The sequence below is a fragment of the Tachysurus vachellii genome, chromosome 20 (genome assembly GCF_030014155.1).
Source record: "Tachysurus vachellii isolate PV-2020 chromosome 20, HZAU_Pvac_v1, whole genome shotgun sequence".
In the NCBI taxonomy this organism is placed as follows: Eukaryota; Metazoa; Chordata; class Actinopteri; order Siluriformes; family Bagridae; genus Tachysurus; species Tachysurus vachellii.
Genome location: NC_083479.1, coordinates 3,812,501 through 3,835,404, shown reverse-complemented (window position 1 = coordinate 3,835,404; position 22,904 = coordinate 3,812,501). Strand labels below are relative to the sequence as shown.

At 40.7% G+C, this 22,904-nt stretch overlaps 1 protein-coding gene across 5 annotated transcripts in view; it reads right to left on the bottom strand.

The window, feature by feature from the left end:
- Positions 1–22,904, bottom strand: part of bmpr1bb (bone morphogenetic protein receptor, type IBb) — a 67,250-nt gene that overhangs the window by 6,317 nt on the left and 38,029 nt on the right. For 3 of the 5 annotated variants that reach the window (XM_060895588.1, XM_060895589.1, XM_060895591.1), the window contains 4 exons: positions 13,960–14,141; positions 1,956–2,115; positions 864–966; positions 657–759 (listed from right to left, as the gene is read on the bottom strand). In XM_060895588.1, the coding sequence (XP_060751571.1) occupies positions 657–759; positions 864–966; positions 1,956–2,115; positions 13,960–14,068 (475 nt within the window). In that variant the 5' untranslated portion in view covers positions 14,069–14,141. The remainder of the gene's footprint in view (positions 1–656; positions 760–863; positions 967–1,955; positions 2,116–13,959; positions 14,142–22,904) is intronic. The other 2 variants (XM_060895590.1, XM_060895592.1) reach the window with 2 other exon arrangements.

Sequence of the window (22,904 nt, the reverse complement as noted above, 5' to 3'; positions counted from 1 at the left end):
TCAACTCATCACAGCCTAAAATGTGCGGTTTGTAACAGTTTAACCTGTCACAAACCATCAGGCAGGAGCAGGACATCGGCGTTCATCGGAGTCACTGAGACACAGGATCGTTAGCGTGTTTCAATACCTGCTGGTGTGTGTGTTTGTGTGTGTAAAAACACAATAGTGTAGATATGTCTGTTACTCTGATATAGTCTTGTTCAGTACAATTTCAAATCACATATGTAACGCAAAAAGCACAGCTTTTGATGAGTTTGGCAAGATGTTATCTTAAACATTGTGTTCTTTCTATCTCAAACTGTGCACTTGCGGTCTTGCTCCATATTTGCGTGTGCCTCTGAGAACAGAGCCGAAGGCCGTAGCGTGTCTCTTTTTTTATTATGGCTCTTAAAAGGTGCTTAAGATGTCCACTATATGCTCTTATTATGGTTTCAGTATTCCCAGCATTGCTCTCTGATAATTATTATTAGCTAAGACCAACATGGCAGATTCCGACTTTGTGAATGATGTGGAATGGCATTAAGCTTTCAATACTGTCCTAAACGCTCACTTTTACAGTATTGCTCCCTGCATCTTAGTCGTAATCAGACCTTTTAAGTCCTTGTGTTCTTTGGTGCCATTGCTATGATGTGCTACACTATTTTATGAAGCCTTACTAGGGGTGTTAATAGGAGGCAGGGTTGGGTGAAGGTCTCGGTTGCAGTAGTCCTGGTCAGTACAGCACTCCAGCGCCCTCCTCAAACGGGAATTCCCAGTATCCTGAAGAAAAAAAAATGATTACAATTTTTTTATTGATTTTGAAGGAACAAAAAAAACCCTGTGGACTAAGCAACAGAATAAAAATTCCAATAGTGCTTCCTCACCCTGCACTGAAATTCAGAGCCCACCAAACCCAAACAGCCTGAGGTGAGTGTTGGGGGGCCGCCCTCTTCCTCCTCCACCATGGTGAAGCAGTAGCCATCTGTTCTGTAAACATCAGCACAGTTAACACAGTTTAATCCGTCGTCAGCATCATCACCTGCATCGAAACACCAGAGCTGATCTGAGTTATTGAAATCAGCGGTTCGGCATCAAGAAGTGATACCGAATTAAATTATATTTGTCTTGTGTGTATATGTGCGCTGCCCAGGAAACCTCATGGCCATGGATAAAATGTAATAGGCAGATTGATTAGGTTATAAATATCTGACTGAAGTAAAGTACACACAGGTGTTGCAGATGGAGTTTTAATAAGAAACACATACAAAGGTCAAAGATGAAAAGAGCATCTTTAATACTATATCCTGGCAGAGGTGGGAGTAAGTCACACACGTGCAAGTCACAAGTAAGTCTCAAGTCATGAATGTCAAGTCAAAGTCAAGTCGAGTCTTTTTTAATATGTGTCAAGCAAGTCGCAAGTCTCAAATTTGCGACTTAAGTCGGACTCGAGTCAAGTCATATGACTCGAGTCCCGCATCTCTGCAACATTTAACTCAAGTCCGTGTCAAGTCTCAAGTCATGAATGTCAAGTCAAGTCGAGTCTTTTTTTAATATCTGTCAAGCAAGTCTCAAGTCTCAAATTTGCGACTTAAGTCTGACTCGAGTCAAGTCATATGACTCGAGTCCCCCATCTCTGTATCCTGGTGGAAGTGGAATTTGGAACTGGATATTTGTGCTTGTTCAATTATACAAATGATTTATATTTAAACAGAATAAGAAATCTTTATATACAAAACGTTTTGCTGAACATGAAACATGAAACATGAACAAGAACATGAAAAAGAAATAGGTTAGAGTACTTGATAGTCATACAGTAATTAGAAAAAAAAGAAAGAAAAGAAATAATAGAATTAAATAAAAAAAAAAAAAAAAAAAAGCAAACCCAATGGCTGTAATGGAAAATGCGTCTAAACTGACAGCTGCAGTTCGGTACAGAAACTCTACTGTATTGATGAATGTACAGATGTGGATCTAACCTGCAGGTGTTGTTAACAGAGTCCTCTGGACAGTGGTGGTAACAGTGACACCACAGCGTCCTCTCAGGAACCACAGGCACCGAGCTCCTACTGTCCTCCTTTCGGCTATCCAGCGTCACCTTCCCGGAATTCCTCAACAGCATTGCGTCCAGCACGTTCGCTGCAGAGAGCAAAATATTTTAACGAGTCCAACAAATCACATCAGGTAAATCAGTGTGTGTGTTGTGCTCACACCGTAAATTAAGCTTTCATGCGTGTTTGTCGTGGCAGAAACTTGAACAGTGCTGCTGTGTTTATGAAAGTCAGACCTGTGGCTCTGTGTACCTGTCCCGATTCAGAGCACACAATCAGGAAGAAAGGTCTTTTTGTGCTCCACATGAACTGTGTGTGTGTGTGTGTGTGTGTGTGTATCTCTGTACACTGCTTCTTTTCTAAAGTGCTACTTTATATAGCACCTCGACATTCCACAATTCCAGACAATTTGTTCAATAGACAGATTCGATGGTTAGTCATTATTATAACCGCAGCTTCAGGGAATACAAATGATCACGTCCATACAGGCAGGCATTTAAAATGGGGTTATGTGAGTGCTACCTAGAGTATAATGGAGTTTGGCTGTGATAGAATAACAGACGTTGACCACAGAGGAAAGCAAAAGCTCTGCTCGTATATATTACACTACGGCTGCCTGTATTGGATGGCTTTGAAGAGGTCTTATATTCCATTAAAAAAAAAGGGAGCGGGGGGACAATCACCTTTGTAACAAGCTGTATTATGATGCTGCGTGTGTGAACTTCTAACCACAGCCTTTGTTTGTGAGCGGTGAATGTTTCAGCACAAATCTATCGCAAAAACGTCGTTGCACTTTTCGAAGATAAATATTTGTGAATCAGGGTGTTAAACTGCATGAACGCGGCAATAATTATGTCTAGTCATATGTGCAGACATAACCTACTAAAATAGATTGTCTAATGTCGGACGTAGTAGTCGCAGTGTAAGGAAGCTCTTTAGTGAGTTTGTTGATAGATATTACATATAAATAGACTCAGCAAGTGGCCTGACACCTCTCAGAGGACCCTAGTTCGATGACAGCGTAGTAAAAGATTGATCAAATGATCGACCGCACGTGTGTGTGTGTGTGTGTGTGTGTGAGGAGTCACTGCAGGCCACAGGCATACCCCCAGACTGCTATTCACACTCACTTATTGTAGGACATAAATCAGATGGCATGGCTGAAACTAAGCCAACATTGATCCACTGCCTCTCAGTAGCTCTCAGACACAGTCGTTTATTTCACCATTACACTGTGCACAAACAGATCTGCCACTACTTCATCCTGACACACACACACACACACACACACACACACACACACTCTCTCTCTCTCTCACACACACACACACACACACAAAAAAGCACTACAAAATACTGGCATCTTGAATAAATAACAGCAAAAATATAAAAATAAAAATGCAAGAAGCTTTGTTTCACAAATGCAATGCTCATGGTCAACACTCACAAAGTGGAACGGTAAAAAAAAAAAAAAAGACAAATACAAAATTATGTAAATAAAACTTTCCAGCCAAACAACTTGCATCTCTCATGGCAAAATTATTTCCCTCAGCCCTAAGGAATATTAATAATGAAAGCGTACAAATTATCTATAGTAATAAATTTCTGCATCGTTGTCTGTCTCCAGGAACTCTGACCATTTCCTTTTAGGTATAGATATAATGATATGAAACTTCCATTACCGAGTGGAAATAGTCTGTGGTCTGAAGAGAAGAGGGCAGATCATCTGCAAAATTTTTACTGCGCTAAATTATGTCCGATATTTTTGCAACAGCTCTCCGCTGAAAGAAATCGACTAAGATTTTTTGCGATACTTAAAATAAAGATGTACCGATAGATTTTGGTTAAAAATATCACATATTACATTCGTAATTCACTTTTGTACATCAATAATTTACCAGTAATTTGATTTGACTCTGGACTGTGAGACTGAGTGTACTGCATTTGTCTGAACTACATACAGCGTACAAGGCTTTTGGGAAACAGACATCCTGATCATCCAGGTAAACATCATCATGGTCTATCTCAACACCTTCATCACACTTTTAATAAAAACTCCCCAGGCTAATATCAACAGTTGCAGTGCACAGGGTGTGCATTAGGCAGAACAGCTTGTTAGTGTTGAGAGTGGGCGAGTAATTTGTAAATGAGTCAGGCACTGGCACCACATGGCTGGTGTGTATCTTTAAAGAGAACACTCCGTGTCGTGCTGACATGGGAGGTGGCGTGGCGATACACGGCCAGATGGCGCTGAGCTCGCCTGTTGAGATGAAAGTTCCTGTATGTTTTGGGCAAGCGAACGTTGTCACAAAGACTGTATCAAAACTTTCTCAGTGGCAAGTAAGGTTAGTTGGATTGATAGTTCTGAACAAAAATAAATAAATAAAAGGAATCCTGTCTTTAAAAAAGTGCCCTCGGTGCAATGGAGCTAAAAGCTCTATAAATCTCCACCTTTAACATGCTGTTTATTCTCTCATTTTCCTCCATTAAGAACTCACACAGCCCCTTCACACGTCATGTAAACCCACCTCTCTGCATTTACTTAGCTTGTGATAGATGGTTGCTGGTGCTTTCAATGTGATATGGGGTTAGGTGCTGATCTCTGGCCTGGTTCCGTATTAAGAGGCCGGGAAAAGGGGAAATGAAGGGCCATAGAGAGGGTGTGGTTAGTCTTCTAGCCCTACAGGCAGGCCTGCCCGGAACTGAGCCGAGAGTGTAGCCATTAATAACACCCGCACTGTCAGGAAGGCCTTTTAAAGACCTTGGAAGACGTAAACACAGCAGGGCCTCACAAAGGCTGCAGCTCCACCGCTTTACTCCAGCACCTTCGACCGAGGGCCCCTCTTTCTCTTTCTCTCACTTAAACACTCAGTCTCATTTGTCATAAATGAATCAAGTGCTTCATTTTATAAATAAATTAAAAATAATTGATAGCACATCCTGACATAGGTGTTGGATCTGAAGATTCTTTCTTAATAAGATTAATAATTATGACCTTATAGTCTCCGCTTTTATTAAATTATTTTATGGTCCTTGGAAATGAACTGAATCATTCTTCATGTCTGAATCACATGAAAAGAGAGAGAGAGAGAGAGAGAGAGGAGAGAGAGGAGAGAGAGAGGTCACACACACACACACACACACACACAGAGTCCCTGAGGGCTGGAGGATGATCTGTACCATTAGTCTTGTGGTTAATCAACGTACCAAGGCAACGCCACTTCCACCACAAAACAGCTTTGCACACACTGCTGAGCTTTTTAAGTTGCTCTGTGGGTAAAGCACTTTACTCTCTTTGAACAGGTCTTCATGGGGACTCCAAAAACAGAGTAAAAGCCATTTCTTAATACAAATGTGAAATACAAGCATTAATAATAACTTTTCTGTCACTGTAAAGCAAAATGAGGTGAAAATGGTGTGTGACGTTCCTACTGTCTCTTACTTACACTCACCTTTACTCAAGATGATTCCTTCTAAAAAGCACGTGTAATAATAGAGATAAATACAATATAGACTAGGAGTTTTAAAATAAATGTAGTAGGTTAATAGGTTAATCCATCATACAACTTGAAAGAAAACCAAACAAAAAAATACAGAAACCTGAGGAAAAATAAGCCAGGAAGCCGAGATCATAGAAAAGCCAGTGATTAGCAGCAGAGCACAATGAATAGTGGACGGATTGCGCCCAAGGCCAAGGTTTCATATTCAGAGCACCAAAGCACTTTCGATCCGTCCATCAGCTCACTGCACTCTCGTACACACACCTAAAAACCTGCTGAGATCAGCGAGGACATCCAGGCAAGGTTGGACAGAAACCCGACTCACAGCCGGGACACACAAACTCAGAAAAGAAAAACACACAGATTGATGTGGTACACGCACACAACTCGGCACTACGTCAACTAAACACGGGCATGAATCTTTCTGACAACACACGGCAGATCCTATCACAGCAAAACTGATAATGGCTTTTTTTTCTAAGAAGTCCACAATCAAGTTTCAAACAAAAACAGAAACTGGAAAAACACACAGAGATACTGCATGTATCTGAGAAGGTTTTAAAAAAAAACTTTAAAGCAACGATTCTTGCCAAATTGAATAGCACGTGTGAATTGTATCATCTGGAAAAAAGAGAATGGATGACAGATTTTCCAGGTGCTGAGAGTAAATCTCATGCTTCTGAAGAGTTCTGACCCGGATGGCTTCACCCCAGATCATGCATCTATCCATCACCCACTCGTCATCCATCCCCCCACTAGCTCCCCTTAACCCCTATTCACTTCAAAGCATTCGCCATGCTGCCAACAAACAGGGGCTAAATCCTGAGATGGCGTGACAAACCGGAGAGCTCTTATCCATCTTCCTTGTCTGCTCCAACCTCAGGCCACTGTCCTGCTCTCACTACTCACAGCTATGAGTTTTCACGGGTGTGGGCATCTGGGATGATGAAGAGAGCCACTAATCTGTTCCGCATTCGCTTACATTTGTCTGACTTGAATGTGTTCATGGCGAGACTGGATCCCCTGGTGACCGTGACCGATGGTTAAAGGATTTGTGGGGGTTCACATCAAGGGAGAGCTTCAGATGCATGCAAAAAAAGCATCAATCTTTTAATAGTCTCTTAGTCTATCTAGTCCTGTGGGACGCCACGAGATTCCTTGCTGTAGCACATCTGATCCAACTCAAGAAAGACATGATAATTGTGTGGAGAATGAAGAGAACGGCCACACGTGTGCGCAAGCACTTCTTTTTATGGACAACGCTTGCTGGTAGATTTTGAATTAGCTAGCTGTCATTAGAGCTAACAGCAAAACACATTTTGGGTTTAATGATCGTGGCTGGTTGCTCTGTTGTTTTCATTCACCAGGTATTATCTGTAGTTCACCTTTATAACATTTTCTGCTAGCAATTTAACTCATTTGTTCTGTTATATGTTCATCATTTTACTTCCACATATATTTTGATATATTAGATTTTTGTATCAGAGGGTTGTTGTGTGTGTGTTTTGTGATTAAAAGAGGATTGCATTAAATAATCTAAACCAAGTTACTAAAGAAAGTTGAACAACTTGTTGAAGGTGTCTAAGCTACCATGAGGTGATTGAGTAGAGCGTCTAATGGCTTATAGCACACTTGCCTAGCAGATAACGTTGATTTGGACTTTGAAAATGTTGAACTTAAATTATAATAAACTCTACCATCAATGAGATGATTCTGTAGGATTGAAAGGTCAAGACGAGGGTATAGAAGTATTTCCAAAACATTAGATGTACCATAAAACACTGTAAATGCCATAATCAACAAAATAGGGCGGCGTAAGACATCAACAAGAACAAGATATCCCTGAGAAATTTATAAAAGACAAAAACTTATCAGGGACGCTGCCAAGAGACATACAGCAACATTAAGGAGATAAGCAGTAACTATTCCCTGCCTGTGATAACAACCACTCACAGTCTTCACTATGGGTGTCTGAGCTTAGGGGTAGGACGGCTAGACAATGTATAAATTATTCAATAAAAAAGTCACCAAAAATAAATAAATAAACAAACAAACAATACCTACAGTGCATCAAGGATGTGGCAGCATCTGGGGCTTTTAATCATAAATAGCTACAAATACACTTGATTTTAGTGCAAAACATTCAGGTGTCTGCAAGTAAGATTAAAAGTAATTTCAGCTGTTCCGCATGACAACGACCCAGAAAGTACATGCAAATCGACACTGGAATGGCTTAAACAAAAGAAGATCAAAGTTTTTGAATGAGCTAAAAAAAAATCTGTGGGGTGACCTGAGGTGGGATGTGCACAGGAGATCTGATGGATCCTGAATGTTTTTGCAAGAAAGAGTGTGAATATACAGTATTGCCAAACCCAGATTTTTATTGTTAAAGGTGGAAAATTTCTGATACGAGTTATTGTTTTTTTATTGTTTATCATATAAACCTGCCAATTTCCCAGGGGTCTGTAGACTTTTTTTTTTCATATCTCCTTTGTATATACACATCAAACTTCTTCATCTTCTCAAAACTTTATAATCTCGTTTGATACCGTACCAGCTCCCGTGAGCAAAATGGGACGGGATTATGGAATTGAAACACCTCGCATACGGCTTCGCTTTATTTCTGGCAGTCAGGATAAAAATAATAGCACATTTATTTGCATCAAAAGTAGTCAGCTCATTCATCTCTGACACCTGTACCTGTTTAGACCTGTAGTGACCGCGGTGAGACACAATCCCAGCGCACTTTGCATCTCAGTAAAATAATCCACAGCGCACGCTTCCATTTCCCATTCAGAGCGAAACCGGACGAGCAGGAGCATGTTATCGAGGGGAGCAGCTGGAGCCGGAGGGGAGGACTTGGCCAGGGTCATCACACCCCCGCCGGTTGTAAGCTCATTTACCTGAAAAAAAAAACACCTGTGCCATCTGATTGTGCTTCAAAGACATTTGCAAAAGTCCATCTGATAAAGTGCGGTCTTTCTAATTTAGAGCAGAGCTGGATAAGGCAGCGGGCCGTTGCCTCCTCAAAAGGTCACTAAGGGAGCAGGTGTTTTTTCGGCGATGCGGACCGATAACTCTTGATCCTTGGATTCCACAGCACCCAGGATCATTTCCTGCTCTTTCTTCAGCTCCCAAAACAAAATGGACCTTGTATCGGAAAACATATCATAGCACATTCTGAACATCTACTGACTGCCAAGGTGATAAGGAAAAGGGTGGGGATGCAACCACGCTGGATGGGTATACGCACAGCCAGATGAGATAAATGAAGTTTTCATGGGAAACAAAGCTTTGAGAATCGTTTGGAGATTGTAGCTAGCAGTTTAAGCTGTAATTCAAACAACATGTGCATTAATATTAATGCGCTCATTGTATCTACTGTTTCTACAACTCATTCCTCATTCAGGTACTCATGTGGAGACGGTTCTATATAATCTACTGTAAGTCTAACAATGTTGATATCTCGGTGTCAAGGTTAGATGTTTATTTAACATTAATGAGGACTTTCTCAGCAAAACCAAAAGCTGTGTTTTGACAATTTTGACACAACTTGATTTTTGCAGTTTAAACAGTTTTGCAGATGCTCCAAACCATTAACTTTGTCTAAAGGATAAAGGATAATAATCCATTTCAGGATGTAAACAGAGACACTGTCATGGATTATTTTCCTATAACTCCACACCTTGTTGTGTTTTATTACTTACTTGAGTGCTCATTCTTTTACTCCCATCGTACACGATTCAACTCATTTAGCTAACCGAGAAGTATGAACAAGGTTTAATTGTGTGAGTTATAGGAGAAATAAAAAAGCCAATATACAGAATAGTAGTCTTTTATAGGATAAATGTATAGAGTAATGGAAAATTAGTTACGCCATATTCTGAATTTAACTCCCACGACCTCTCAGAAGGTTCTTAATCTCAGTGAACCTTCACTACTAGTTCCATGTAGTCAGTGAATAAAACACTTTGCACTATTGCTTCTAAGCTAGTGATAATCAACATGCATGTTTGGCTCACATGACAATAAAAATAAGTGTCATCCTATTATAGCATCCTGGGACAGGAGCATGTGATGAGCCCTGTGACGGTGGGTGATCGCTGACACCTCCCAGTCTTTGCTTTTTCTTCCACACCATGTTTAGACACAGAAAGAGCCATGATGGACACTTCTCCCCCTCTATCGCTTTCCATCATCATTCTCTCTCACGCACAAACACATTCAGGCACACAATACCAGAGGGATCCCGGATAAAGCCTTTCGTTTCATAAAGTGCCAGAGTCGGCATCCACCTGTTCCTCGTCCGTCATGTGTGCGAGTGTGAGAGGGAGTATTGTCCGGGTAAGCCTGAGTCGATCTCGCTCGGGCTGTGTGAGCACACCACTAGTTTCTTTCATGACACTTTAGAAGCAAATGTTATTTCCTTCACGTGGCATGTTCACATATACTTCTGTACAAACGTTTATATACTTCAGGGTTTGGCAGTGTAAACAGTTTTGCCATTTGTTACTGGGGTGGTAATTAGGCCCGCTTGCTTTTTCTCACCAGGTTCAAAAAACAAATCATGCTGAACAAATGTGTCACGACCACCTACTTTGTGCTCCTTCATTCATACACTACAGGCCACTTGTTGTCCTCTTTGGCACTTAATTATCTGACTGCTGTGTTAATAAGGAAGGAGTTCACCCTCGTTCCTTTTGTCCCTTCCCGAGCCTACTGGCATTCGACGTTCTCGTCTAGGCACAGGTGCAGGAGACCCACCGCTGGACAAAATAAAAAAAAAACATCTGAGTGTCGGATCGGGTTCTGTCTGGGGAAACTCGATCCACATCCTGTCAGGAAGTTGTCCAGCATAGCTGGACCACGGCTGCTGCTTTGCTTCTGTTTGCTTCTTCCATCACCCTCCTCCCTCTTTTTAGTCTATCTTTCAAACCATTCATTTAGTACTAATCATTAAGTCGCACCTTGTACACACTTGTCTGCTTTATTTGCGTACAAATCAATGCCTTACAAAATGAGAAGCAGGTTAACGCTTCTACAGCGAGGGAAGAAAAAAAGGTTTCAGGTTTTCTTGCATGTTACACATACACAAACCTAAGCCTGTTGGCAGAGTCGCTTTAGCCTTGAAAACATCTGCAAAGTTAAGAAGGAGGGTGACGTGTTTCTCAATAATACCTCCGAAGATAACCGTTCAAGCCAGCACATTGTATAAAATAGGTAACTTATTAAAAGAAGAAGAAACACTTGTTTCCATGGTGTTGCCACTTTGCAAAAAAAAAAAAACAAAGTGGTGTAGAAATCAGTAAATATCTCAGTCTTGCGTACGAAGTTGAAAAAATTGAAAGACGGTGTACAGTTCACACAGCAGAGGAGCCGTCAACACTTTTTACATCTTATTTATTTTTACCCGACACCCACGTCAGTTTAATTTAATACGGAATTAGATTCACAATGATTTCTACAACAGAAACCTTTAATAAATGGTGTCGATATTGTAAGCAGTTGTGAAGTAACAGAATAATAAAAAATCTTGGGGAAAATTGATGTTTATGTTTAAAAAAAATTAAATTTACTGCTACAGAGACGGTCTGAAATAGATCATCTGGTTCCAGTTTTCTTGTAGTTCTAAGATTTAGCTTTTTCTCCATGGGTGGGTAAAAGCTTTGGATCTGACTTCCACAGAGCATCCAAGAAATCACATCAATTTCCCCCAGAAATCCGTAGCTCGAATGTATGAATGGATGGCTGATTTGTTTAAAATAAATATTCAGTGTGGTTAAAATGTTGTGGAGAGCAAACGACCAGTTCAGGTCATTTCAGTTACTCAACAGCATCGTTGATTTTCCTGTTCACAAAGTTACTAGTTCGTATTCCTAACATTTCCTATTGAGAGACAACATTTCCAGAATCAGGGAAACATGGCCAAAGTAACGCAAGCACGATGCACGGTCATGACACATTTTCACTTCGCTGAGAGAAAATGAAGATTTTAGATCAGATAACATGCAACAAGAGATCACCACGGCTAAAACATCGACCAGACTTCTTGACATGGAAGCGATAACACGATGTTTCATGAGAGGATAGAGATTGCGTCTAAATAAATTCGCTCGGATACTTTTTGCCTTTTCTTATGGTTTCAAGTTAACACACAAATACATTATGTTTAATTACTACGGACACGCTTGTACCCGGTGATGTAACTTGTCTTAGCAGCGATATCACACCACTACATCGCTCAGTTCTATCACTGTCATTTGTCACCAAGCAATTTGTCTCCTCGCTATTTATCTCACCTCTCGGTTTGCTTTCATTGCATATTATAATTTTGATACATGCAATCTTCTCTCCCTGATAACGGCATGTCTGATTTTGCCACACGACCTTCAGTTAAAGAAAGCGACTGTATAAAGAAGATAATGTTCCTATTATTATCTTTACTCACCTTGTCATTTTATATACTCTCTCTCTCTTTCACATGCCCACACACAGATTTCAATTTATACTGAACTTCTTAAACTTCCTCGGGCTTCCTACTTGTCCACGCTGACATTCCTGACACTTATAATGACATACCTTTCCTATTAGTTTCACTGGATTTACTACGGAATTGGTTGTTGTTACTTAGATGAAAAACAGAATATGCTGGGACTTTAAAGGCTTAACCAGCCTCGCACACAAACAAAGGAAAATGATAATAAAAGGAGTGCATGATCTCCTCAAGCAGTTCTCAGTAAATTCCCATACTGAAGGACATGGTGAGATAAGAGCCAGGCTGAGATGACCTTGCTCAATCTGCTGAGTCTACGCTGTGATAATAGACGCTTCTAGTGCCTGAGACATTCCCAGCAGCTCTGTGACGAGAGACGTCCAAACATCGCATACGTTTGTATACAATTCCTTATTTGCGTATTCATAAGAACGGTGGCGGAAGATTCTTTAATTTGACATTTACTTTGTTTAATATTTAATATCTCTAATGTTTAATATCTCTAATTTCTTCCAACAGCAGAATATGTGACACAACATCAACAACAACAAAAATAACAGTAGTTTTATAACATTGTGTGTTCTTGCTCCTATGGAAAACAGTTGAGAATGTACAAGAATGTATAGTGTAGTGTGTGTGTGTGTGTGTGTGTGTGTGTGTGTGTATGATGAGAGTAGATGCATGCATGGAGGGGAGGTGAGTCAGTACCCCTTTGAGATCTAAGCATCGAGTCCAGTATATACTCAGCAATCCAAATAAGTCTGAGATCCAGCGTGAGTGAGTAATCAAACAGGTCACGAATGTACTAAAAGCCTGTCACTCCATGTGCTAAAGTCATTACCTCCCGCTCTTCACCACAGAGATGTATCACAAATGTTGGCTGTTGCTGTTTAGTGAAACGTAAAGCACAGGACTGAATTTTCTGTCCTATCGGCTGTAAAAATCATAAAAATCACTCACACACATGATTACTCTCTGTGTGCTGTTCACCGTCACTGTGATGTAACAAACACATGAATCAAAAACAAAATCTCATTTGCTTATCGTTTTACAAAATCCATTTCAGATCAGAGTGACGGTACTGAGTTTGAGTCTAGCGTTGCCATGAAATGCAAAAACAAGAATAATTCATTTGAGGACGATGTAATCGGAATGATCCTGATCATATTCTCCAGACTGAGCAGAATAACAGCTGATGTGTCTTGTCATGTTAAAAACAAAGATATTAAACAACCTGTTTTATTTCCTTTGTAAATACTCTTAATATTAAACATCGCTTTTATATAATTACAGTACGTCTGCGTTCGGTGACGCGGTGCGTATCGAGTACAGCGCAGGGCTGCATCAATAGCGGGAGCAGCTGAAAAGTTCAAGCCTGTATAAAAACTCTGCCAGCTGCGGGATATTTCTGATAGTCTACAAGACCCAGGCTGAGAGCCAATTATTTTAGGTGCGTAGAGTGCATGTGTCGGTGTGTGTTCAACTGTGTTTGCGGGACGAAGGAGACAGACAGATTTTACAGCTTGACGCCCAACTGTGTGCTTAACAAGTGTCTGACAGCTGATCGGTTTTCAAAGAGTTCACCAAATGCCACATGGGCACGTCAAAAGATGGAGCAGAAAACACAGGGCTAGTGAACTTGTGAAGTCAATCAAACCTATAAATCTTGATCACAGATTTTTTGAATCCAGATTTTATGGCCTGACTTTTTGTACTGCAAACTCAGCAGCTTTAGATGCACAGCTTTAGTTTCTGTATGAGCAAAATGAAAAATTAGATATACTGTTGTGGCGGTAACGAAACCTTTTACGACAACAAAAAAAAACCCTCAAAAAAAAAACAAATAAATAAATCTGCAGAAAACCTCATCGCAAAGTTACTTCTACAAGATTCAGCATCATGCAGCAGATGAAGTGTGTACACTTATGCTATTACTCACCATGAGTGAAGTTACAGCTGAATCCCAGCAGAAGCAGAAGTGAAAGCAGACGGGCCATCAAAGAACCTTCAGAAACCGGTTCCAACAACTGGGGCATGAGTGTGTGCATCTCCAGCCAAAACTCTGCCCGCCACACACGCCCGCTGCACTTTCTCCTTTGCTACTCCACACTGATGGCCTAGCTGAGAGAGACAGAGAGTGAGAGAAAGGAGGGGGAGGAGGAGGAGGAGGAGGAGGAGGGAGGGTGTTACTGTTACTGAAGTGCTCACTGTCTCTCACACACAAACATACCGTCACGCACAAATAGTGTCACCCCTGTAGGTTTGGCCATCCCACTCTGCCCGCACACCTCTCACAGGGGTGCGGACCGAGGGAGGGCTGTGTTCTAAAAAAGGAGTCCAGGGGAGGAGGGCAAAATTCTGACCCTTAAAGACAGAGAGAAAGAGAGCGGCTAAGCTCTCATGTATGTGAATGCGACTCCCACTGACAGCTGCTTTTCAGCTTCAAGAAGGATGATTAGTTAGGAAAGAGCCCAGTTAATTGCAAATGTGCAAAAAAAGTGCCTAAATGTTGTGAGCAAAACCTTATACACATCTGATTTATATACAGTACACATATGTGAATTAGAGAACATCACAGCCAGGTGAAGTCTTGAATGCTAAGGTTCCTTTATATACGTCTGCGTTAGGTATTTCCTCCTCGGCTATTCACCGTGCTGTCATTTGAGTGACACATTATTATGGCACACAAAGCAGCCAGTGAAAACACACAACGTGCATAACAAAAGGCATTGACACGTCAGGTGATTATAAGCCTCACCTCCAGGCCATGTCACGCCCCCCAAGCTCCCCCTCTGACGCTAATTCCCCCTCTGGAAACTCCCCCCGGATACCACACCAAAAGACTTTCTGGGAGTTACAAGTTAAGCCGATTAAGTGTGCTATTACCGAGATTACATCAACGCAGCCATAGCAGTTATATCGCATAAAGAATAATTGGGCCGACACTTCGCACGGTGTGGCCAAAGTAAGGGTGGCAAACGCCACACTCGTGCAGCATGGCTCGTAAGTGTTATAAACATCTCTGTTTCCTTTTGTCAAACACAAAGGAAATATTAGGAAAATGTTAGGACATGCACACGTCAATTCAAATTGGGATTAATGAGCATCCAATTTATCACTACACTTTAGCACTAGATTCTCTCCACAGCTCACGCATCTCCCACTTGAGAGAATCGAGGCCCACTGATCATCTCTATTCAAAGTCCTTCTCACGGAGATGAATCGCTTGGCTTTATCCCCCTTTCCGGCCTGCTGGGTGCCCTACGGCCCCCACTTTTCGCCTGCCATTCTCTCTCTTCTCCGGCCATGGCACTCTGTGGAGCCTCTGGAGGCGGATAACTGAAAGATGTGTATGTGTCAGAGGAAACTGAGGAAAAGTCTGGACCCGGGGTGGAGGATGGGGGTCAGAGGTGTGGAAGTGATGGTTCTGTTTTCTTATTCAGGTACCGCGGCTGTTGCTGCCAGTTTTCCTGCCGGGATCTGACTGATCTCTTTGGGACACAGCTCATGTGGTGAGTTGCGAGCAGGTCAGTATAACATACTCCCACCGTCAGACACACACTCGCTTAAATAACCGTGGTGAGGTCAGCTTGCCCTGATGAATCTTCCAAACCGTTTCCGCTTAGACTTTGGGCTTGAGGAACTTCCATAAACACTCCTCTCACTGCTTATACTCCCTCATGTGCTTCCCTTGTTCCAAAAAGCAAAAGGTCCAGTCCCTAAATGGCCATTTTTTACAGCCTTCAACTCTACTACACTTGGCTGGATATATCCTAAGCAGAAGCAAAACTTACAGCAAAGACAATAAGCAAAGTAAAGGAGGGTAATGAAAAGTGAACATTTCATTCAGAATCTGTTGAAGCTTTTCAATGTCACATCAACGGTATTATTGCTGATGGAAATAACTTGGGCCAAAGGAAATCCTCAGGCCTGTTAAAGGAATACAGCTATCGACTGACTCTGTAGCATATGTTTGTGATTACTACAGATTTTTAAAAAATCTGCACATTTTCCTGCGGTAAATAAAAAAATACACCGATAAAAACAAAAAACAAAATCTGTTCTACAAAAACATGTTCATGTTTCTGTATGATTGTATAGTAGATAGAAATTAGGCTGAGTAAGTAAAGATGTACTACAGGTCTATTTCAGACAGCCAGGAGCACATGCTTTCTCAACTCTGATCTGATCTCTCACACTAGGAGTAAATCGGCTCGACAAGCACAAAATTCACCGGTCAGCCGAAGACCGAGGACCAAAAAAAGCAATGAAGGCACATATTCTTAAGTTACAATGGCCATTCGAGGAATGCATGCTAGCAGCAATGTTCTGCTTCATGCCAGAATTAACCCCTAGCACTGTGAGTTTTTCAGTGGGGGAGATTTTGGGTTGGGATTGGGAATGATGTGTCAAACTATGCACTTCCTTGAGCGAACAGCTGCACAAAGCTGGGAAACACAATCAGGATCCTGCCACCCAGAGGCTTGACATCATCGACGGCTTTCCTCTGGCTCTGTCCCCTGCACTCATCACCTCTGGCTCTGCTGAAAGACCCCTCTCACATACACGGTTTACACACATGCCCTCTGCAGTGCTCAGGCCCCAGACACCAACTCATGATCACATCATAATCCAAGTGCTTGGAGAGACTTAGAGGAGAGAACCGGCTATAAAACAGGCTAGATAAATAAATGTGATGAGGTAATTATGCATCTGTTAAAGCTCCACATACAGTCTGATTGCTTTTTTTTTTTTAAATAAATCCACCCTTGAATAAAATTTTGGAAAAGCCCGTTTACCTGCTAAAGTGCTTGTTAACAAACGGTTTCATAATTTAATTGGCAAAAAAATCAAACCCCCAGATTAATTAAAGCTGGTTGTGAACTTTTCACAATCAGACTCAAAGTGTATGAGAACTTAAAAAGATTATCATGTACATGAGTCTGGTAAGTGAGGTAAGAGTCTGATTAAACACTAAGTGTACAACTGTAACTCCATAATAATCCAAAAGAAATATAGGGTTAACTTGTATAAGTTAATAGTCTGTAGTCTAGTCTGTAGTCTAGTCTGTAGTTCACTCATTTATCACCTTTTCCCCATCCATAACTTTACACTTTGCTGCTTTTACTGTGAACTTAACTCAGTGACTGAGACAGCGTTTGAGACAAAAGGGGCTCGAACATCCAGCCTGTGGCACAATCAAGGTTGTATTTAGACACACCAAATAAATTTAGAATCTGTTTTATGAATTAAAATGTCTCGTAGACCGTGATAGAGTCAAAAGATTTCTGAGCTAGTCTTTGTCATTCCACTACGGGGAGGAAAAAAAAAATGGAACGATATACATAGGATTAAATTTCATTTCATTAAGAAGCTGAAATATTGATGCTCTAATCATGTCCCGTTCCAAAACAATTCATTGACAAATAGAAACAGGGTGAATGTTTACGTAATCACAATTTTGGTGGTTTTTTATTACTTGTAAAGAATTCTGCATACTATAACAATTTTTCCCGCACTTCATTATTATTAAATTAATTACGTTGTTTTTTTTTTAGACTCATGACAGATTCGAGAGGAGGAGAGTGCATACAGTGCTTATGTGCTTCTGCTAAATAATAACTGGTAGAAATTAAGAGTTCATACAGTAAGAATTGTATTTATTAGCCATCATAAACCATTTGAAAGGTTATTGGAATGAAACCATTATTAAAAGAGCTTTTTGCAGATTATTCATTTCCCTGTGACCCCCCATGTAGACACGCCCAGCAGCACACGGGTTCTTGTGAGAGTTTGGCTCTACTTACTGTTCTACTTTCAATCTCTCTGCTCTCCAGCAGTGAGCCATCATTGAGACAGAGAGAGGGAGAGAGAGAGAGAGAGAGAGAGAGAGAGAGAGAGAGAAAGAAAGAAAAAGAGAGCCTTCATGAATATGCAAAGCCAGCACAATGGGAAGCTGAAGCACATTCTCTAAGCCATTGAGGCTTTGAAGTAAAAAAAAAAAAAAAAAAAGAAAAGAAAAGGAATACAAGCTCACGATAAAAGAAATAACAAAAAAAGGAATGAAATTCCAAATGAGGAGTAAGAAATTGTCACAGTGAGGATCGCCGTGAAAAGAAGAGCAAGACAAAAAAGAACCATTTCTCTTTCTCTCTTCTCTCTGGAGAAGGAAGTGTTGTCTTGAGTGTGTGGTTTAATGAGGGAAAAGTGTCAGCTTGCCTTGCCTTGGGAAACGTAGCATAATAAAACAGACTTTGAAACCCCACACTGAGAATTGCATCATCATTAAAACACCAAAAGCAGAACTTTATATCTATCCCTGCATTTTTTTTTTTTTTATTTGTTTGCATTAAAGCTAGTCAAATCCAGGTTATTTTTTATATTTTTAACAGGTAAAAATCCCACATTTAGTAAATGTCCATGTTTTGTCAGTTCCACAATGAAACACACCTTCGTCGGATGCCAACAAATACAAGTTTCTTCATATTTCATATTTATGATGGTTTCTGTTGCATAAAGATTCGCAACTAATAATTATATGTGTGAAGAATAGCTACAGGCCCACACAGATCCTGCGCAGCCATGCCAACTGAGCCAGGCGTAAATGTCACTGCGTTTGTGACGCTTGTAAACATCTCACCTGCAGGCTGCTCGGGTCATTAGTATGCGCCCTCACAGACAGTAAACACTGCCGTTACCAAAGCAAACATGACTCGAGGCAAACTCCCTGATTAGCGGCAAATAAAGTAGAACTGATTGTTTTTTGGCACGCGTGTTATGATTCCACACACTTAAAAAAAAAAAAAGGAAGCATCGAACTGTCAATCTCACTCTGTAGAGGTGACGTGGTCATGCCGAATCCCGAGCCGCTGCCAGCTTTTATAAAAAATAAAAAAATAAAAAACTCAGAAGGAAGTCGAGGCCAGCCCAAGAAAACATTCGCTGTCAGAGTGAATCAGATACACACTACATCTCAGTGAAAGCAATGGGGCGATGCCTCTGGTTGTAAAAATGTGAAAATCACCTCTAAGTCTGAGGCATGAAAAAAGTTCCGACTTGTCTGGCGTGGTGGGCATTTTTACTATATGAAATCTTTATTTATTTTTTTTTTTAATATTTCATTAAACTGCTTAAACCAGACAGTTTCTATCAGAAGGATATACAGTAGATATGGTTTGGTCTAAGGGTTAAATAGACGAAATGCTTTCTATTTAAAACAATCCATAAAGAGTTCATTCATTTTCTTGATCAAAGGAGATGAATGGGGGTAAAAGATGGATCAAAATAACCCAGAAGATGTGGAAGCGTTTAATGAGGTTTCCGGATGTCGGTCTGGAACGGCGCTGAACGGAGAAGCAGCTGTCAGATTTGGGTGTCTGGGGTTGGTTCTCAGCTCTGAGGAGATGTAGAGACTCCTGCATTCCCACTGAAATCAGACACAGGATCTGGATCCTGTCATTTTTTCAGCTCACCCCACAAATCCAGTCGTACATATAAGCTCCATCATCCATTCTGGAGTTAAGTGAGGCGTTTTCAGTGCTTAGAGATTCTGTAAAAATATTTTGGGCAATATAAAAAAATAGTGTAGTCAATTATACAGGTAAGGTAATACAGAAAATCGTCCATGCCCTTAGACTTGTGATCTTATGTGCAGTATGCTTTTGTCTTTTTGTGCTGCCTTACAAATTGACAAGAGTTGTGGATGCAGGGATGAGGAATTTCTCAGAAATGTAGGATTTTTCAACTGCTTTGTGGATTATTGCAGAACATTCATGATTTTTACAAGTTTTTTTTTATCAAGATGATCCTCCCAAATGAACACAACTATGAATTTTGAAGTCTAAATACAACCTCCTGAAGTAAAACGCTAAAAATTTGACTTTAAACAATCTATACCATGGTCACATGACTTAAATTTCACCACCACTAAGCTTTCAAGTCAAAATCTGAAGGAAAAAAGTCTGAGTTGTTTGTGATATTGTTCGCTTACGTTGTGCGAAAGCAACTTATACATCTAGGGTAATTGTACATAAAAGAATTGTTAAACTGCATTATAAAGTGACATAACATCCTAATTACTCTGCTGGGTCAAGCTTTACCTAAAGCTGTTTGTTTGTTGCTCCATTAACTGTGGAAAAAATGTGCTGAGTCCCCGAGGACGGAAGACAAAGAGGAAGTTCTTTCAAACGTGTTGAAAAAAATCACCGGATTCCATCAATTTCACAAGTGTAGACTTGAGAATCTTCAATGCACACATAAACCAAACTGCCTATGGCAGGGCTCCAGGCTGTGAAATCTTTCATGTAAAGTAATATTCAACTCGAAGACGCAGAATGGCCTTTAAGCTGAAGTCGTCATTGTCGGTGAAAGCAAGCCTCAGGGTACAAGGCCATATTAATGTGATCGTTTTTGACATTATGTACATTTAAAACTAAAATGAGCAGTTAGGGATGTTCAGAAGTCAAGTTATTATGAAAAGCCTAAGAAAAGTCACAGACACTGGACTTGTTATAATCTTGAAGACTTTTCACCACTCATCTCGTGTCTACTAAGTTTTTTAGTATCGTTCATTTATTCCTCTTCGGTCATGGTTGCGGTACCTATTCTGGGAACACTGTGTAAAATGGGAATACACCCTTAAATGGAGTGTAGACAATTCACCTACTGACCTGTTTTTGGGAACAGGGAGGAAATCAAAGAACACAAAGTTAATACACACGGACACGGGGAGAACTTGCAAAGGACACCACATAAATAATAACAACTCGAGATCTGCATCCAACCAGAGGTGTGAGGTGGCAACACTATGCTGACCCCAGTACCATTCAACGTACACTGAACTGCAAAACTTAAATCCACCTGCTGTTCTTGATAACCTGGTGGGCCACAGCAACAGTTAATACACTCACATTCACTTACTGCTGTCCGGCCCCTGCCTGGAACAGAAGTGCCTCATCCAGAGAGAGCTGTACTTTTCCATAGCTGCAGCAACATGAGCTAGTAGCCAAGAACAGCAGTAGTGTTCCTCCAGGCCCCTCCAGCACCACGCTAAGCCTCTCGCACTTGCTAGAGGCTAATGAGAGGAGTACCTTGTTTGTGTCAAGCCTGCTTGCCAAATCACCACAGCTCACTTTCCTCACACTGGAACATGGAGATGGAATAACTCAAAGGAAAAATGTGGCCAAATTCCATGGTACCACCAAGGCTGCATGCAGTCTGAGGAGTCATGAGGATACACACCGTTTGTCCACTTGCTGACGGTTACTTCATTTAGAGATTTGCACAGGATTGTTGTGTTTACATCAAGGAAACTCTACTGAATTTAATTGTGGTGATATCAACTTTTATGTTTTATTATCCTTTCTGTTAAAGTTTGGAAAAGTTTGGAAATCCACAAACCCATGACACAGTGTTTGAGAGTACGGTAGAAACATTTATTGAGCTGGCAGAAGGTACTGACTAAAACTGCTTAAAGGCATATTACAACAAAAACAGAGCTCATCAGTTCATGGACAAGATCAGCAAGGACTCCTGATGGGAGATATTGATGCGGCAGATGACGTTAATAACCAGTTAGATGCCAATAACTGCTTTATTCTACCTAGTATCTAGTGAATGTGGTAGCTCAGTGGTTAAGGTGTTCGACCTCTGATCGGAAGGTCACTGGTTCGAATCCCAGGTCCACCAAGTTGCCACTGCAGGGCCCCTGAGCAAGGCCCTTAACCCTCAATTGCTCAGGGGTATAAACTGAAATAAGAAAAATGTAAGTCACTCTGGATAAGAGTGTCTGCTAAATGCTGTAAATGTAATGTAAATGAATGTTTGGGGTAAATCCCATAATAATCCTGACATACAGTAGAGTTCAGCATACAGTCTACCGCACATTTTCAGCAGGTTTAGACATACCTTTGCTAAACTCTGTGAGTTCATTTCATTAACCCATTTTGACAGGTTTCAGTCCATTTTCACCCAACTACGTCCCCCAAACCACACCAAGATGTGGAACTTGCACTAATAAATTAGACATTGAAAAAGAGCTTTTTCTCAGCCTTTTTGAGGTAAAACACACACACCCACACATTCTTCACACACTTCTAATAATTGCAATATAAAAAAAAAAGGATTTGTTCATCATAGACACATTCTCTCTATCACTCGATATATCAGATTTGATTCAGACGATTTGCTATAAAACAATAAGACCCAATGGATCACTACTAGCACTAGATAGATAGATAGATAGATAGATAGATAGATAGATAGATAGATAGATAGATAGATAGATAGATAGATAGATAGATAGATACTGTAGATAGGAAATATAATGCATGGGTTCGTGCATATTATCTTTGGTGATTAACTGGCCGAGAGTCTTGCACAATAACACAAGTTGAACTCTTACAGCAGCTCTGTGACTGGAACAATCTGGATACAAGTGGAAAAGCTGAGCTTACTACATACATGCATATGAGAAGTTGATCATTTGCCTTTTTTTAAACTGACACAGGTACACACGAATCTCAAGACTCACAAAGACAGTGAATTATGAACAAAATAACAAGTTTGACACCTCGACTACGGCAGAATACTAGTATTCTATTCTATTCTATTCTATTAATATTTCTGCTCTTTTACACCCACACTGAAAGAGAGAGGGGGGGGGAGAGAGAGAGAGAGAGAGAGAGAGAGAGAGAGAGAGAGAGCACCAAATCTGTTGTGAATGTGAAATATTGAAAGTTGGGGTTTGGGTCCCTGGTGCTAATAGTGTAGCACTAGCTGATATTTCCCTTTCAGATCACACAAGGCTTTTCACACGGAGGAGCTGAGAAACAGACGGGCTCCTGTTTCAAACGCTTGTAAAACAATATTGCAAAAAGAATCATT